Genomic DNA, 13467 nt, shown 5'->3' with positions numbered 1-13467 from the left:
ATCTCATGGGCTCCCTTCCCTTCAGCTCTCTCCTCCAACTGACAATCCTAGAACCAAAACAAGAAACATGCACCAACATTCCATGACATCATAAAGAAAGGCCTCTTCACATAAGAGGCTTCGTGCAATACCTTTCATATGGGAAGAGTTTCTCCCCTAAGGAGAAGCAACACAACAGTTACCACATCCCACCTCACAAGGGGACACATTCTCATTCCCATGGAGCGGCACCTTCGCATATGCGTTCCCTCCATTCCCACTTATCAGGAAGACAATCCAGATGTTCTGCAGGTACTATTGCAAAATAATCCTAGTGGCACCGTACTGGCCCAGACAAATCTGGTTCTTGGACCACCTTCAGCTATCGGTGGACAACCCAATACATCTGGGGTCTGTGAGAAACCTGAAGGTGTCTAACCAGCTAGTCCCCGGGGAATCGGTCATCCAGGTGGCCAGGACAAGGCCATCGCTATTGGATACAGTTCCTGGGTGTGGACCAGTGCGGGAGGATCACCTTGATAGGGGCTCTTCAGGTAGTGGAAGTGGGACACTGAAGGGTGAGACACGGTATACCCTTCCTTATGACAACTTTTGCCCATCCTGCCCAGTAGGATACCGAGAAACCCTACCCCCCCTTTCCAATACAAAAACTTTCTCACACCGTAAGCGACAGCGGACTAATACCAGAGCCGTTTACCTGACATGCCCCAACACAATGGTCAGGCACAGTCAATCAATTGCCGACAACTACACACACCTGACTGCCCTTTCCCTTCCCCACTGGAATAAAAGGTAGAGCACCAGAGGACACTTTGAGCAAGGCCGAACGCACAAGGAAGCGCTGTTCCAGGACGGCAGTTCAAATGGAGTAGAAGGGCGGCGAGACCTGAAAGCATGTCAAGGAGGAAGGGCCCTAGCCCTTTTCAACCCAGACCGCGACGCCCCAGATAAAAGAAACATAAGACCGGGAATCGCAGCTGGCGAGTGGTGTGACGGATGTCAGCGGTACATGGAACCCTCCTGCACTGATAGCCAGGATGGGGAGAAGCGGTTGCCACCGTGGTACCGTCCATGACTCTAGCGGCAAAAGAAACGTCTAAGAGTTCAGCACAGCCGGTGAGTCGGACAAACCCGATAGTGGGCTGGACTGTGTTAGACTCAAGGTTGCAGTGGCATCATTAAGAGACAAGAGGTATTTTGTGAATGAAATTGGTACCAGAGGTAAAGTGGTCCGGCGCCACGTGGACGCTTGTTCGGGGGTCTCTGACTGGCGCCAATCTCCTGAAGAAGAGACTCTGTTGAACAAAAAAGGGTAAATAAACTGCATATACCAAGAGACCGGGAAGGCTGGCGTGAGGTGTCAGTCATACACAAGTCAAACAAAACCCTTTGTACAATCGAAAGTCCTTGACACGTTGAAGAGGTTTTGACGATAATAGAAATGTGAAACTGGCGTTTGCATCCAGGTGAGCGGAACGCCGTACGAACTGCGATTCTGTGAAGCCTGCACTTGCCATAGTTTAAAGGGATGGTCTAATAAAAATTTTTATTTATAAAATATATAGCCAACATAAAAAAAAAATACTACCATTCTCCGTTTTAAAACTTCCTATGTAAAATTTTGAGCTATTCAAGCTCAAAATTCACAAAAGCAAGCACATGGGCGCATCCATTTTGTGAAATGGAGGCCCTCCTGTGCTGGCTTTTGCGGCACTAATGAAGGAAAAGCCAGCCAGCTGTAGTAAACAAAGGCTACCGCTGGGTGGCTTTCCCTTCATTAGTGCTGTAGGCAGAGGACGCGGACCGGAGACCAGAGCAGGAAAGCTGCAGCTGAATCTCGGTAAGTGCTATGTATTTTTTTTTAAAAAATAAGCACTAGCTGCGTTTTGTTTTCTAAGTTTTCCGGGCTGGAGGAGCCCGGAAAACTTAGAAATAAAACTGCAGCTTTAAAAACATTGTATTTATGTTTGCGGTCGCTTTTGAAGCGACCGCAAACATAAATACAATGTTATTGTGTTGGAAAACGCTGCGGTTTTTCTTTCCAAGTTTCTCAGGCTCCTCCGGCTCGGAGGAGCCTGAGAAACTTGGAAAGAAAAAACACAGCGTTTTCCAACACAACCGCGTGTGTTTCTGCCTGCTGTGGCTATCACTTTGGGTCTCCGGTGCTCCCAGGGGCGCACCGGAGACCCAAAGTGAAAGCCACAGCAGGCAGAAACACACGCGGTTATGTTTACATGCCGCGTAGTATTTCTACCTGCAGCTGATTTCCCATTTGGGGCTCTCGGGCTCCCCGTGGGGAGCCAGAGAGACCCAAATGAGAAATGCTAAATGCTGCATTGTCTGCCTAGATCTGCTTTCCCATTTGGGGCTCTCGGGCTCCCCGTGGGGAGCCCGAGAGCCCCAAATGGGATAGCAGATTCAGGCAGAAACATCGTGGTTGTTTTCCGCAATGCTGCGTTGTTTCTGCCTGAATCTGCTTTACCATTTGGGGCTCTCTGGGGAGCCCGAGAGCCCCAAATGGTAAAGCAGATTCAGGCAGAAACAACGCGGTTGTGTTGGAAAACGCTGCGGTTTTTCTTTCCGAGTTTCTCAGGCTCCTCCGAAAGAAAAACCGCAGCATTTTCCAACACGATAACGTTGTATTTATGTTTGCAGTCGCTTCAAAAGCGACCGCAAACATAAAATCAACGTTTTTAAAGCTGCGGTTTTATTTCTAAGTTTTCCGGGCTCCTCCAGCCCGGAAAACTTAGAAAAAAAAACGCAGCTAGTGCTTATTTTTAAACAAAAAAAAAAATAGCACTTACCGAGATTCAGCTGCAGCTTTCCTGCTCTGGTCTCCGGTCCCCGTCCTCCACCTACAGCACTAATGAAGGGAAAGCCACCCAGCGGTAGCCTTTGTTTACTACAGCTGGCTGGCTTTTCCTTCATTAGTGCCGCAAAAGCAAAAGCCAGCACAGGAGGGCCTCCATTTCACAAAATGGATGCGCTCATGTGCTTGCTTTTGCGAATTTTGAGCTTGAATAGCTCAAAATTTTACATAGGAAGTTTTAAAACGGAGAATGCTAGTATTTTTATTTTTATGTTGCCTATCTATTTTTTAAATAAAATTTTTTACTAGACCATCCCTTTAACAGACTGACCCAGAGAGACGAGATTGACCTACGGAAGTCTGTTTAAATTGGCAAGTGCTTTGGGAGGCTGACGCTAAAAGAAGGATCAGAGCCCGGATGAGGGGGATCCTAGGGTGAAGAGTAATCGCCCGATATGAAGATTTACAGAAGGAACTTTTGCTTTGTTGTTTTATTTTGGCATATCAGGCCCTCTGAAGCAAGAGACTTTGCATGAGAAGACACTTGGGCACAGAAGGCCCTGATATAGACAAAGGGAACTGCCAGCTTGTGCCAGAGATGCCCAGGAGTGTGCTGTGCTCAAGAGTCCTGCCTTTTCCCGTGCTAAAAAGCGGGGAAGGGAGACCCCAGCCATAACATCCTGACTTTTGATGAATACTTTTCTTTTCTTGTGAAACATTACCCCACACTATTTTGTAACACAGCAGTAAGAATTGGCAATAGGTTTTTTAGTATAGGGCCTTTTTATTTGACTAGACTAATGGGACTGTATTATTATTTAATGATCGTAGCTTGCTCCCATCCTAGATTTAGATTAGGCGTTTATCTCACCCATTTTACGGTTTAATAAACACCCGTGAACTGTGATCACTTGCGTCTGTCTTGCTTTGATACCATGCCTTCCTTACAGGTCTCCCGCCATTCCCCTGTCGGAAAACAACGTGGTAATTCCACATCAGGACCCACGCTCCCTCAAGCCGACAGCCTGGCTCCCGGTCATGTTGAATTTGGTCATCTAGACATCCCACAGGAATGTCAGCACATACTAGCGGCAGCTAGGGCACCTTCCACTAACAAGTCCTACAACCTTCTGTTCGCAGCAGTTCAACCTTCATCCACTGACCATACAACCACAACAGGTTCTGCCCCATCTGCTGAAACTAGCAAAGGGAGGTCTTGCGATCTCCTCCATGAAAGTACATCGGCCAGCTATCTCCAGGTTCACCAGGAAAAGAGGAAAACCCCCTCTTTACAGCAATATGCTCCTCAAACACTCCCTTAAAGGGGCTTTTTCGTGTTTTTCCACCAAAGCAAAGGATTTCACCAGGGTAGAGCTTGAATCAGGTCCTAGCTGGCCTCATGAAACCCCCTTTTGAACCTCTCTCTTTGGTACACATCATCCAGACCAGTCTCTGAACTACAAGCCTTAGTGGTGAAAGCGTGTAAATTATAAGGGTACCTGTAATCCCAAAGGTCCACCAGGCAAACAATATGGTAATATACAAAAAATAGACCTTGGTAATGAGGTTGGCCTGTTAGGGAGAAGTTTCATAAATGTGCTATTTCCCTTCACCTTAGAGACCCCCAGCAACTTTGCTGGATTTTGAGGACTTGATTTTTTTTACGTGGAGAGAGTGTGAGCCATTTTTACCCACTCTTTCGTGTATTTTGATGTGTGTTTTACACTTGTGTTCTTTGATTATGGAGTTTTAGATAACTCATAGGCATCATCTTTTCATGTGTGTTACACAGCACCCTCAGTGCAGTGACACAGGGTTGTCTTTTAGACTTCCCCAAGGTTTAAATACCTTCTCTGGGATAAACTACTGTTTCCCAGAGAATGTAAAGTGAAATTTACTTTCTTACAATGGAGTGTTGGAGGGGTTACATAGTATCCTCTGTGTCTAAATACTCACGTAGCAGTCAAATGCTACCCTTTCCTATTGAAAAGTCTGTTGGCAGTGGCTTTGCAACGAACTACCATGATTTATCCCGACCGCGAACACTGGTAGCTAAAAATCACGAGAGCCATGTTTTTTCAAGATGGCGTCTTAAGCCCCTTTGTTTAAACAAGTCCCGGTCTTCTTTTTTCACAGTTTCTTTTTAGAAAGCTCCTTCTAGTGTTTGTCTCTGCGCGCCAAACCAGGTTTGGTCCCTTTGTTCTTATGACTTTGGCGGGCTTCAGGACTGAAGACCGCCTCTCGCGCCCGAGTGTCTGGGGTGGGCAGGAAGTGAGGGAGGTGCCCGAAACTCCCTGTGCTTAGTCTCCTAGGAGACTGAAATGCACTCTGGCGTGATTGGCTGGCTGACTGTCCGGCAAGGACAGACACCCTGCTGGGTGAGTGACAGCTAGGCTGGAATGAAAGGGAGAGAACATGATCATGTATCATGATAGGGTTTGTGAGACCAGAAAAGGGAAACAAGGGGGGTCAGAGGTAGGCCCGTCCGTGCCCCCAGATTCAGGGACGAGCCTTCTGAAAACCTGATGGTTTGGGCTAGGTCCACCAGTTCAGGGTATTGGGCAGGCAAAGAAGGTACTACGGCCAGTGCTTCTTTCATAGAGTCATTCAGTACCCTATAAAAGACCACAGGCTTCTTGTTCTCAGGCCAGGCTGTTTCCACAGACAGTTGGTTGAAACAAGTGATGTACTCAACTAGGGATGACTTGGCCTTGAGACAGGTCTAGTAGTTCCAAATCTCGGGCTTGTGCCTTATGACGAGTATCAAAGACAAAGGTAATTTCAGCAACTAATAGGTCAAAGTCATCTAAAACAGGGCTGTTGCCTTCCAATAATGGGTTAACCCATGTGGCCACGATGCCGCCTAAATTGGAAAGTGTAAAAGTGGCTTTAGTGGTGGAATCCAGAACTGCCTGAGGGCGACACAGAAAGTGTAGTTTGCATTGGTTAATAAAAGTGCGAAACTTCCTGGGTTCACCCTGGAATTTCCCGGCAGCTGCCAGGGGAAATGGAGTGGGTACATATATGGAAGTCTGCAGATTGGGACTACCTAACGGGCAGGGCTGAGGAGGTGGATCTCCAAATTCTGGATCTGCGGGCAATGCATGCCTTTCGCTCTGGATAGTATCCATCCGCTGATGTATGGCTGCGGTGGCGGACGTCTTATCAGCTCGCAGGACTGTGATAGCCTGAACTAGGATGGCTACCGGGTCTCCAGCAGTGGTATTCATAGTCTAGGTGGACGGGCTTCTCAGTCGGACACAAATGCAGATCCGCGTAGACTAGGTATTCCTCCGTCCCCAAGCACCGGTCAGGGAGAGTTAAAGCACTCACTGACCAGTTATTGAGGCCACAGGTGAATGGAACGGAAGCTCCGAGACTCCATGAAGCTGCAATGGAAACAGGTGAGCATATTAAACACAGAAGGAAACCAGTGAAATAAGCCACTGGAAATGAACAGATAGGACACCTTACCTATGGGACAGCCGGGGTATGCATTGGAGGAAGAGAGATACAGGATCTCTCCCCTAATTTCAGAGCTAGGTGGAATTTTAACCGTATCCAGCACGTACAAGGCAGCACCGCTGGTAAGCTGCTTCTGTAGCCCGACTATGGGTCCTAGTCAGGAATAACATGTGGCAAAAGGTTCCAGCTTAGTTCGTAGTCCTGAAGAAAACAAGCGTGTCTTGATCAAAACGTATGAAGGAAAGTCTTTGTGACGTTGCCAAGGGTAGATTGCCATGAAGTACCAGTAGTTGGGTCGCTACAACAGAAATGTAGAAGAGAAGGCAGTCTGTATAGCGATGCCAGTTCAGAATGCTGTGTAAACCAGCCAGCCGGGTCGTTGTAGAAGAAATGGAAGAGGCGTGAGAAATCCTATAGACAAAACCGTAGTCAAAAGATCCTGGGAAGCAAATCCATAAACAAAGCTCGTCACGGCTGGTAAGCAGATCAACTGAGAAGCGCAGAGTAGTGGGTTCGGAATCCCTTTAAACCGTACTTGTTCGGTCACATGACCGGCACCATGCTTGGACGAGTGAGCGAGGAAATGCCACGTGACCTGCTTGCAGTACACTGCGGCGTCTCAGCCTCCATGGCAACCGTAGTTACCAACACAGCCATAGTCACCACGAACGCTGTAACGGAATCCCCTTTGTAAGAGGGAGACGGCGGCGCGGTCTGCCGCTATGCTGCTGCTGGATAGGGAAACAAGACACAGAGGTATATGGGAGTGCTGTGGATGTAGGCACGACAAGTGAATATTGGATGACATCATCCACCACATTGTGTTGTGTACGTGAGGCAAGATTTACACCTCATTGTATGTCCTGAAGAAGGTCGGAACCACATCGGGCTGCAATTTAAGCCATCTATAACCGACCAAAACATATGTAGATATTTGTGAATAAGCTTTGTCCACTATTGTATAGATAGACACCAATAGGAGATACGAGTGTAAATAAATAATTATAATTCATTGTGTGCAGAAGCACAAAAGGGGTCCCATATATAGGTTGACTTTTTTGTGCTCAATATGGTCATTGGTTGTGTGTGAGAGTATGGGTATGAAAGGTGGAATGAATTTGATGTCATTTTTTCTGAAATAAATTTATTTTCTGTATGAAAATGGAGTGCTAAGTGTATCAGTCCAACCTCATTACCAAGGTCTATTTTTTATTATCTTGGTGGTGAACCCACCAATCTCTGATTTGCAAAGGACAAAATAATCCTCTCCACCAATCCTCACTTTATCCTGAAAGTACCATCTGAATTCCATAAGAATGCAACTATCACCCTACCTACATTCTTTCAGAATGCCACCTCCCCAGCGGAGAGAGCACTGCACTCCCTGGATGTAAAAAGGGCGTTAAAATACTACCTGAACCGGACAAAATCCTTTAAAGCGACGAGACAGCTCTTTATCGCTTTTGCTCCCTTGAACAAAGGGAAAGCCATCACAAAACAAGGCATTGTAAGGTGGCTATCTTCTGCGATTTCCTTCTGCCACGCAAAGGCCAACAGGCCACTGCAGACTACAGCCAGGGCACATTCTACTAGAGCCACAGCGGCCTCGGCAGCTCTCTCGCCGTAAGTGCCCATCAAAGACATTTGCCAGGCGCCAACATGGGCAGTGCCGTACATGTTCACTAGGCACTACTGCCTGCAACAACAGCACACTGAAGACGTGCAAACGGGACGAGCCGTCCTTCAGCGGCTGTTCCAGTAAGGTAAGCTCAACAGCTTCCGGGGTTTTGCTGTAATTATGTATGTATACTTCTAGCACAAGCATAAAAATGCACAGGTTTCAAATCTTTGTTTGCCTGTTTTTCTCCTCCACACATGTATACTGCTAAACAATCTATTCACAGCATGTGAATCAGTGAAAGATCCAATGCTGGAGAACAGAGTAGTTTCTTACCTGTACCTCCATTTCCCCAGCGTTGGTATCTTTCATGGATTCACAAGCGCCCTCCAGCCTTCTCCTCCAGGCAAACATCCCTACAAGGGGTTGTCCTACAGTTGGAGTGGTTAAAATCTGAGGAGAAGCTACTGGGGCGTAGCTATACACTGAACGTCCTATTGGGGGGGACCAAAATCACCCACAACGACGTTGATGGGACACTCAAGATGTCAACGATTTTTCCATAGGAAAAGTACTAAATTAAAGTAACTTGGGGATTCCCAGCCTGACAGGGAATATTGACAGCATGTGAATCCATGAAAGATACCAACGCTGGAGAAATGGAGTTACAGGTAAGAAACTACTCCGATCTCCGACTGTGACTTTTAGCCAGAACTTGTGTTTCAGCTTGATGATGGGGATATCTTTATATTCAGAGATTAGGTTAACAAAATACACCAATTAAAAGGTCTATACCATTAATGTACATGAATTGGGAAAACGCGTTTAATGGTTATGACAAAGGAAATTATTGACCATGACCTACTTCTTATTTGCATTCTAGCACATGCAGTTGCGACATAATGTAGAAAATAGAAGGACACAAACCAGAATGCACTAAATGAAATAAAGGCTAGATAAGCTATTCAAACAGGACATTGCACAACTTCAGTTGCCTGTATGCCCCAGAAAAGAAAGCTATTTTTAAGAGGGCACTTTACCATATATTTAATAACTCTTAAAGAGCAAGGTCACATATAAAACAGTTTAAGGATATAGTACAGATTTTCACACCAGCGTGTGAGCTAAGCGATTGTCTCAGAGATGTCCACAGCCTGCAGTCCTATGATGAAACCTGAGCCCTTCATCATTCCATCACTAAATTGAATATCATTCAATTGGATACCAATGACCATTAATACAAGTGTGCTTAATAGGGTAGTTCTCCATTAAATGTGTATTGAATTTACTAGGATAGGAGGTCTGTGACATATGCTAACCGTGTGGCTCCATGATTTGCTGAGGAATTATACACGCAAAAGCCTCCTGAACTTCCTGACACCGAGTATAGCCATTTAATGTAAGAAGAGCCTGCAGTGTGCAAAGTAATATGATGGCAGTACTGGTCATGTGAGGCTTTAATGGATATAGGATGAAATATATCCATATGAAGCTATAGAATGTACTGTTATATGGACCCTTCAGCTAGGATGGTTCTCCTGGGCCTTTTTTTGGCATATCATAACTGTGCCAAAGTAAAGGCAGTACCTGACATTGAGTGCACTTTCTATGATATCAAGGTCGAAGGTCAAGCACATCCTGTAATGCAATTAAGCCTAAAGGTCATATGATGTCACTTTCCGTGATATCAAGTGAGTGATGTCACTTCTGCTGCCCCTAATATTTTGGTGAAATGGCGGCCCTAAGCCTATCTGTCCTTTCCTAGAGTTTCCAGGCTCCACTTCTAAATTGCTCTAAAAAATAAATTACATAAGTCTGCGTTTGAAAAGAAAACATTTAAATATTGTGAATAGAAAAAAGAAATCAGTGTATTATAACCCCAAATGAGAGTAGCCTCAACTTTCATTTTAGAATGAGAGGACATAGCTCATCCATAATTAATGCCACAATTTCCAGTCCTCTTGGGACAGATATCCATTGAGTATGGATGAAAGGGGACAGGGTGTGGGAGTAAAGATCCAACATTATATCATTACAATAATAAATTGTCGTGCCTGTCGACCCCTAGCTTTCCATAACATACATAATTGTACTCTGGAGACTCTTCAACCAACCTGGAAAGCCTGGTTGTTTCCTCCGTCCGTAACTTGAGCTTTCAGTTTGCTGAGCTCGGCTTCTGTAGCCTCCTTTGCCGTAAGGGCCTCTTGCAGTCGGCGACTTAGGATGCTCACTGCATTTTCGTAGGACTTGTGCTTCAGCTTCATGTCCTTCTGTGCACTGGTGAGATCCGATCCCAGGCGCTTCATCCGCTGCTTCTGTTCGGTGATAGCTCTGAAAGGACAGGAGGATCTTTAACATCTTGTCACCTTCATTCAACTGCCTCATGCAGTCACAGGTCCTGCAAAGCCTACTTCAGAATCTCCCTAAGTGGGCAGTCTGCACTTGGAGCAGTAGGCAGGGTGTGTGGATGGGTGCATGCGTGTGCGTGTAGGCACAGACAAGCTAGATTCTTCTTCTTGTATACTAGTATGAATGCTCTGTTACTGTTTAATGAGAGATATTTTGTGTGACTCGCAATGCTGGGATGTAAGAATACATGATATTAATTACTAAATGTCTCACAGCAGGAGCATGTATTAATAAGAGTTATTCTCTCCTCTCTTTCAGAGATAGCTAAGGCCATCACCTTTACTGTATCTCATCTGCAAACCTGCAGCAGTTTGACCACAGAAGAGAACTCAACCTTTCTCCTAAAAGACAATGGTATTGTGTTCTCGAAAAAGAGATTTATCACTTGTTCCATCACACCCACATGGTGACCATAACCAAAAGGTTATGTAAAGCATGGCTTCGGAAACCTTACTGCAACCACATGCTAGGATGTATGCTTCTAAGTCCTAGGGGTGTTTGATGGAACAAATCATTGACCCTTTCCATCAGGCGCCACATCTCCAGACTGGCAGATTCCCGAACCATAGACACAAGTCTCATGCAGCTGGGCGCTATGTGAAACTTATTTGAGATTGGCTCATTGCTTCAGTTCTATCACTCTTGCGGTGCACTGCACTTCACTGAAATGTTTCTAAAGCACAGAGGTCATTGACTGCCCATTTATCCTGAGCAAGCCTCATTGCTCATGGATAGAAAGGCTGTGTATATCCCACACACTATTGTCACAAAGGTAGTGTTGCCCAGAAATACATACATAGCCATTCTTAGAATGCAGCATGCAGACATAAAGAGTGCTAGGGCAGGAGTACCAAGAGGGCAGCCCACATTCCCCCCCAATACATGCAAAAACTACCTAGAGAAACCAGGCTTATTAACAGCGTGTCCAGAAATGTCTGAACTCTATTCTAGAAAATACCTTCACTAGGACTGGAGACAATGGAGTAACTAGAACTAGGTCTCTACAAGTGAACCAAGGAACAGTCGTAATAATACCTTGTATTTTATCCTTTGAAGTGATCCACATGGTGGTTTTGGTGACATCTGTCGGTTGATATTCAGTTGGTCGTTTTTACCCAATAAGAAAAGTAGCGCACTAAGAGTAAAACAATACGAGAAAACGTTACCTACCTGTAAAAGCAGTTTTGCAGCTTGATATCGATCAGAGTTGCATGTTGTGTATAGCCATGCCATCTAGTGTGTAGGTTTATAAATACTATCTTGTTATAAAAGTTCTCTCAGTGGCTTTTGACCAAGATGCATGCTCCCTAGGATTTTGGATCAGATGTTCAAAATGTCACAAAGATGATTGCATGATTTCAGACAATTGTGTTCAGCTATTGGCTTAAACACAGTTCACAGTCAGAATGACACAAGAAACCTAATCAGTAAGGGGCCTGAGCTACCTTCATTCCAGATCGGGGGCATGTGGAACAAAGGTAGAGCAGTCACGGAATCACAACCCTACAGTCTGTGATGCAACCGACTAGGCAACAGACTACAAATCGTGTCTCAAGGTTTTCTTGGGAGTCTTAAGGAGGGTTGGAAGACCTATCAACTTTCATTTCCTACATGCCCACCATGGCTGTATGCAGCCCTACAGATAAGGAGCGTATCCGCCTTTTTTACTCTCTAAAAATAGGCAAACACTCCCAACAAAAAATAGGAAACAGAGATATAGAACCTTCAGCTCCTACTTTCACCCACACCGCTCCATGGATATGTTTGTACCAGTAGTGCACGTAGTACCACAGGAAGAACCTAATATTATTACTGCCAGATCAGAATTAGTAAAGATGTATCTTTTAATGTGCATGAATAACTAGGTGCAGAGAAGTTATTATTACAAAAACATTTCCGTTTTCTAGTTAAAACATATTTTACTCCTTTATAAAATACTCTCATTGGGAACTGGACTTACACTTATACTCTCTAAGAAATCATTGTACTCCCAACTTTAAAATACTCCCACTTCCAAATCATATCTGGAGCACTGGCTGTATGTTAGGAAGGACCATACCGTCGCGGATCTGGTACACTGCTACTTTCCCAGCTGCGCTGCTACCACAGAAGTTGAAAAGCACAGAGCACCCCTGAACATATTGCTTCTCAACCAGACCTGTCGCATTGCTGGAGTGTTTTTGTTCTTTAACTCCTCACCAGTATTCCTGGCCAATTTCCGAGCCTTAGAGCTTGGCTCTCATTTACAACCTGTCATGGAACTGAACCGGGTTATTGTTTTCAATTGTGCTAGCATTTACGACCCGGTATGCATTTTGGTTGGATTTTTATTGTCCTTATCGGTTTGCTTGATCCTGAACCATGGGAATTTTGAGCCCTGTGAAACTATCTTGGGAACTCCCTCTTAAATGGTTCATGGGTCCATCTGGTCCCCTTAGTTGCATCCTCATCCAGCCGAGGAAGTAAAGCACATTGTATTCTTGTATTTCTGGAAACCATTGATAAAACCTCTCCCCCGGCAGTCTTCTCTGACCAATCGACTCAAGCATACATCAGGGGGAAGGGGGTGCTACTTAGGTTCATCTGTTCTCCTCCACCAAGAAAACTAGGTGGCTGCCCTACACATTTCTGTGATGGGGTCATGCCTCTGGAAGGCCACAAATGCTGCTTTAGCTCTGGTGGAACGTGCATGAAGGCTTTGAGGAACATGGAGGTTAGAGAACTTGTACGCTTTAGAAATGCAGGTAAATTACCATCTTGAAATGGTAGCCTTGTCAGCTGTTTCCTGGAGCAAGACCCCAACATGCTATACAAAGATGGCTTGACTTTCTGAATGTTTTGGTTCTGTCAAAATAAAATTGCAGAGTTCTCGCCAGATTGGATTTGTGCAAAGTGCCCTCTGCTGTGGAAGAGCGAGGTCCGAGCCACTAGAGACTAAAAGGCACAAGGGCTTCTGCATAATGGCAGTGAGAAATGATGTAGACCATTAAAGTGCCTTCTAACATCGTTCTTAAAGGGGAAAGACTCTGCGGGATTGTTCATGTAAACAGTAATGGCCAAAAGGTAGCTATTGACAAATTTAATCTGAAAGCCTGTACCTTCTAGGTAAGACATCAGAGGACACCGTCTAAGGAAGCCCCAAGAGCATGAATTTTCTCAGCGAGCT

General features: G+C 45.3%; 1 protein-coding gene across 3 annotated transcripts in view; it reads right to left on the bottom strand.

Moving 5' to 3' along the window:
* The window catches only part of GOLGA3 (golgin A3), a 594692-nt gene that overhangs the window by 362878 nt on the left and 218347 nt on the right, over positions 1 to 13467 (bottom strand). For all 3 annotated transcript variants that reach the window (XM_069620010.1, XM_069620008.1, XM_069620009.1), the window contains one exon: positions 10007 to 10223. In XM_069620010.1, coding sequence (XP_069476111.1) covers positions 10007 to 10223 — 217 coding nt within the window. The remainder of the gene's footprint in view (positions 1 to 10006; positions 10224 to 13467) is intronic.

Source organism: Ambystoma mexicanum, chromosome 10 (genome assembly GCF_040938575.1).
Source record: "Ambystoma mexicanum isolate Mex_15411 chromosome 10, UKY_AmexF1_1, whole genome shotgun sequence".
Taxonomy (NCBI): domain Eukaryota; kingdom Metazoa; phylum Chordata; class Amphibia; order Caudata; family Ambystomatidae; genus Ambystoma; species Ambystoma mexicanum.
The sequence above is the reverse complement of the archived record's forward strand: the minus strand, read 5'-3'. Positions and strand labels throughout refer to the sequence as shown.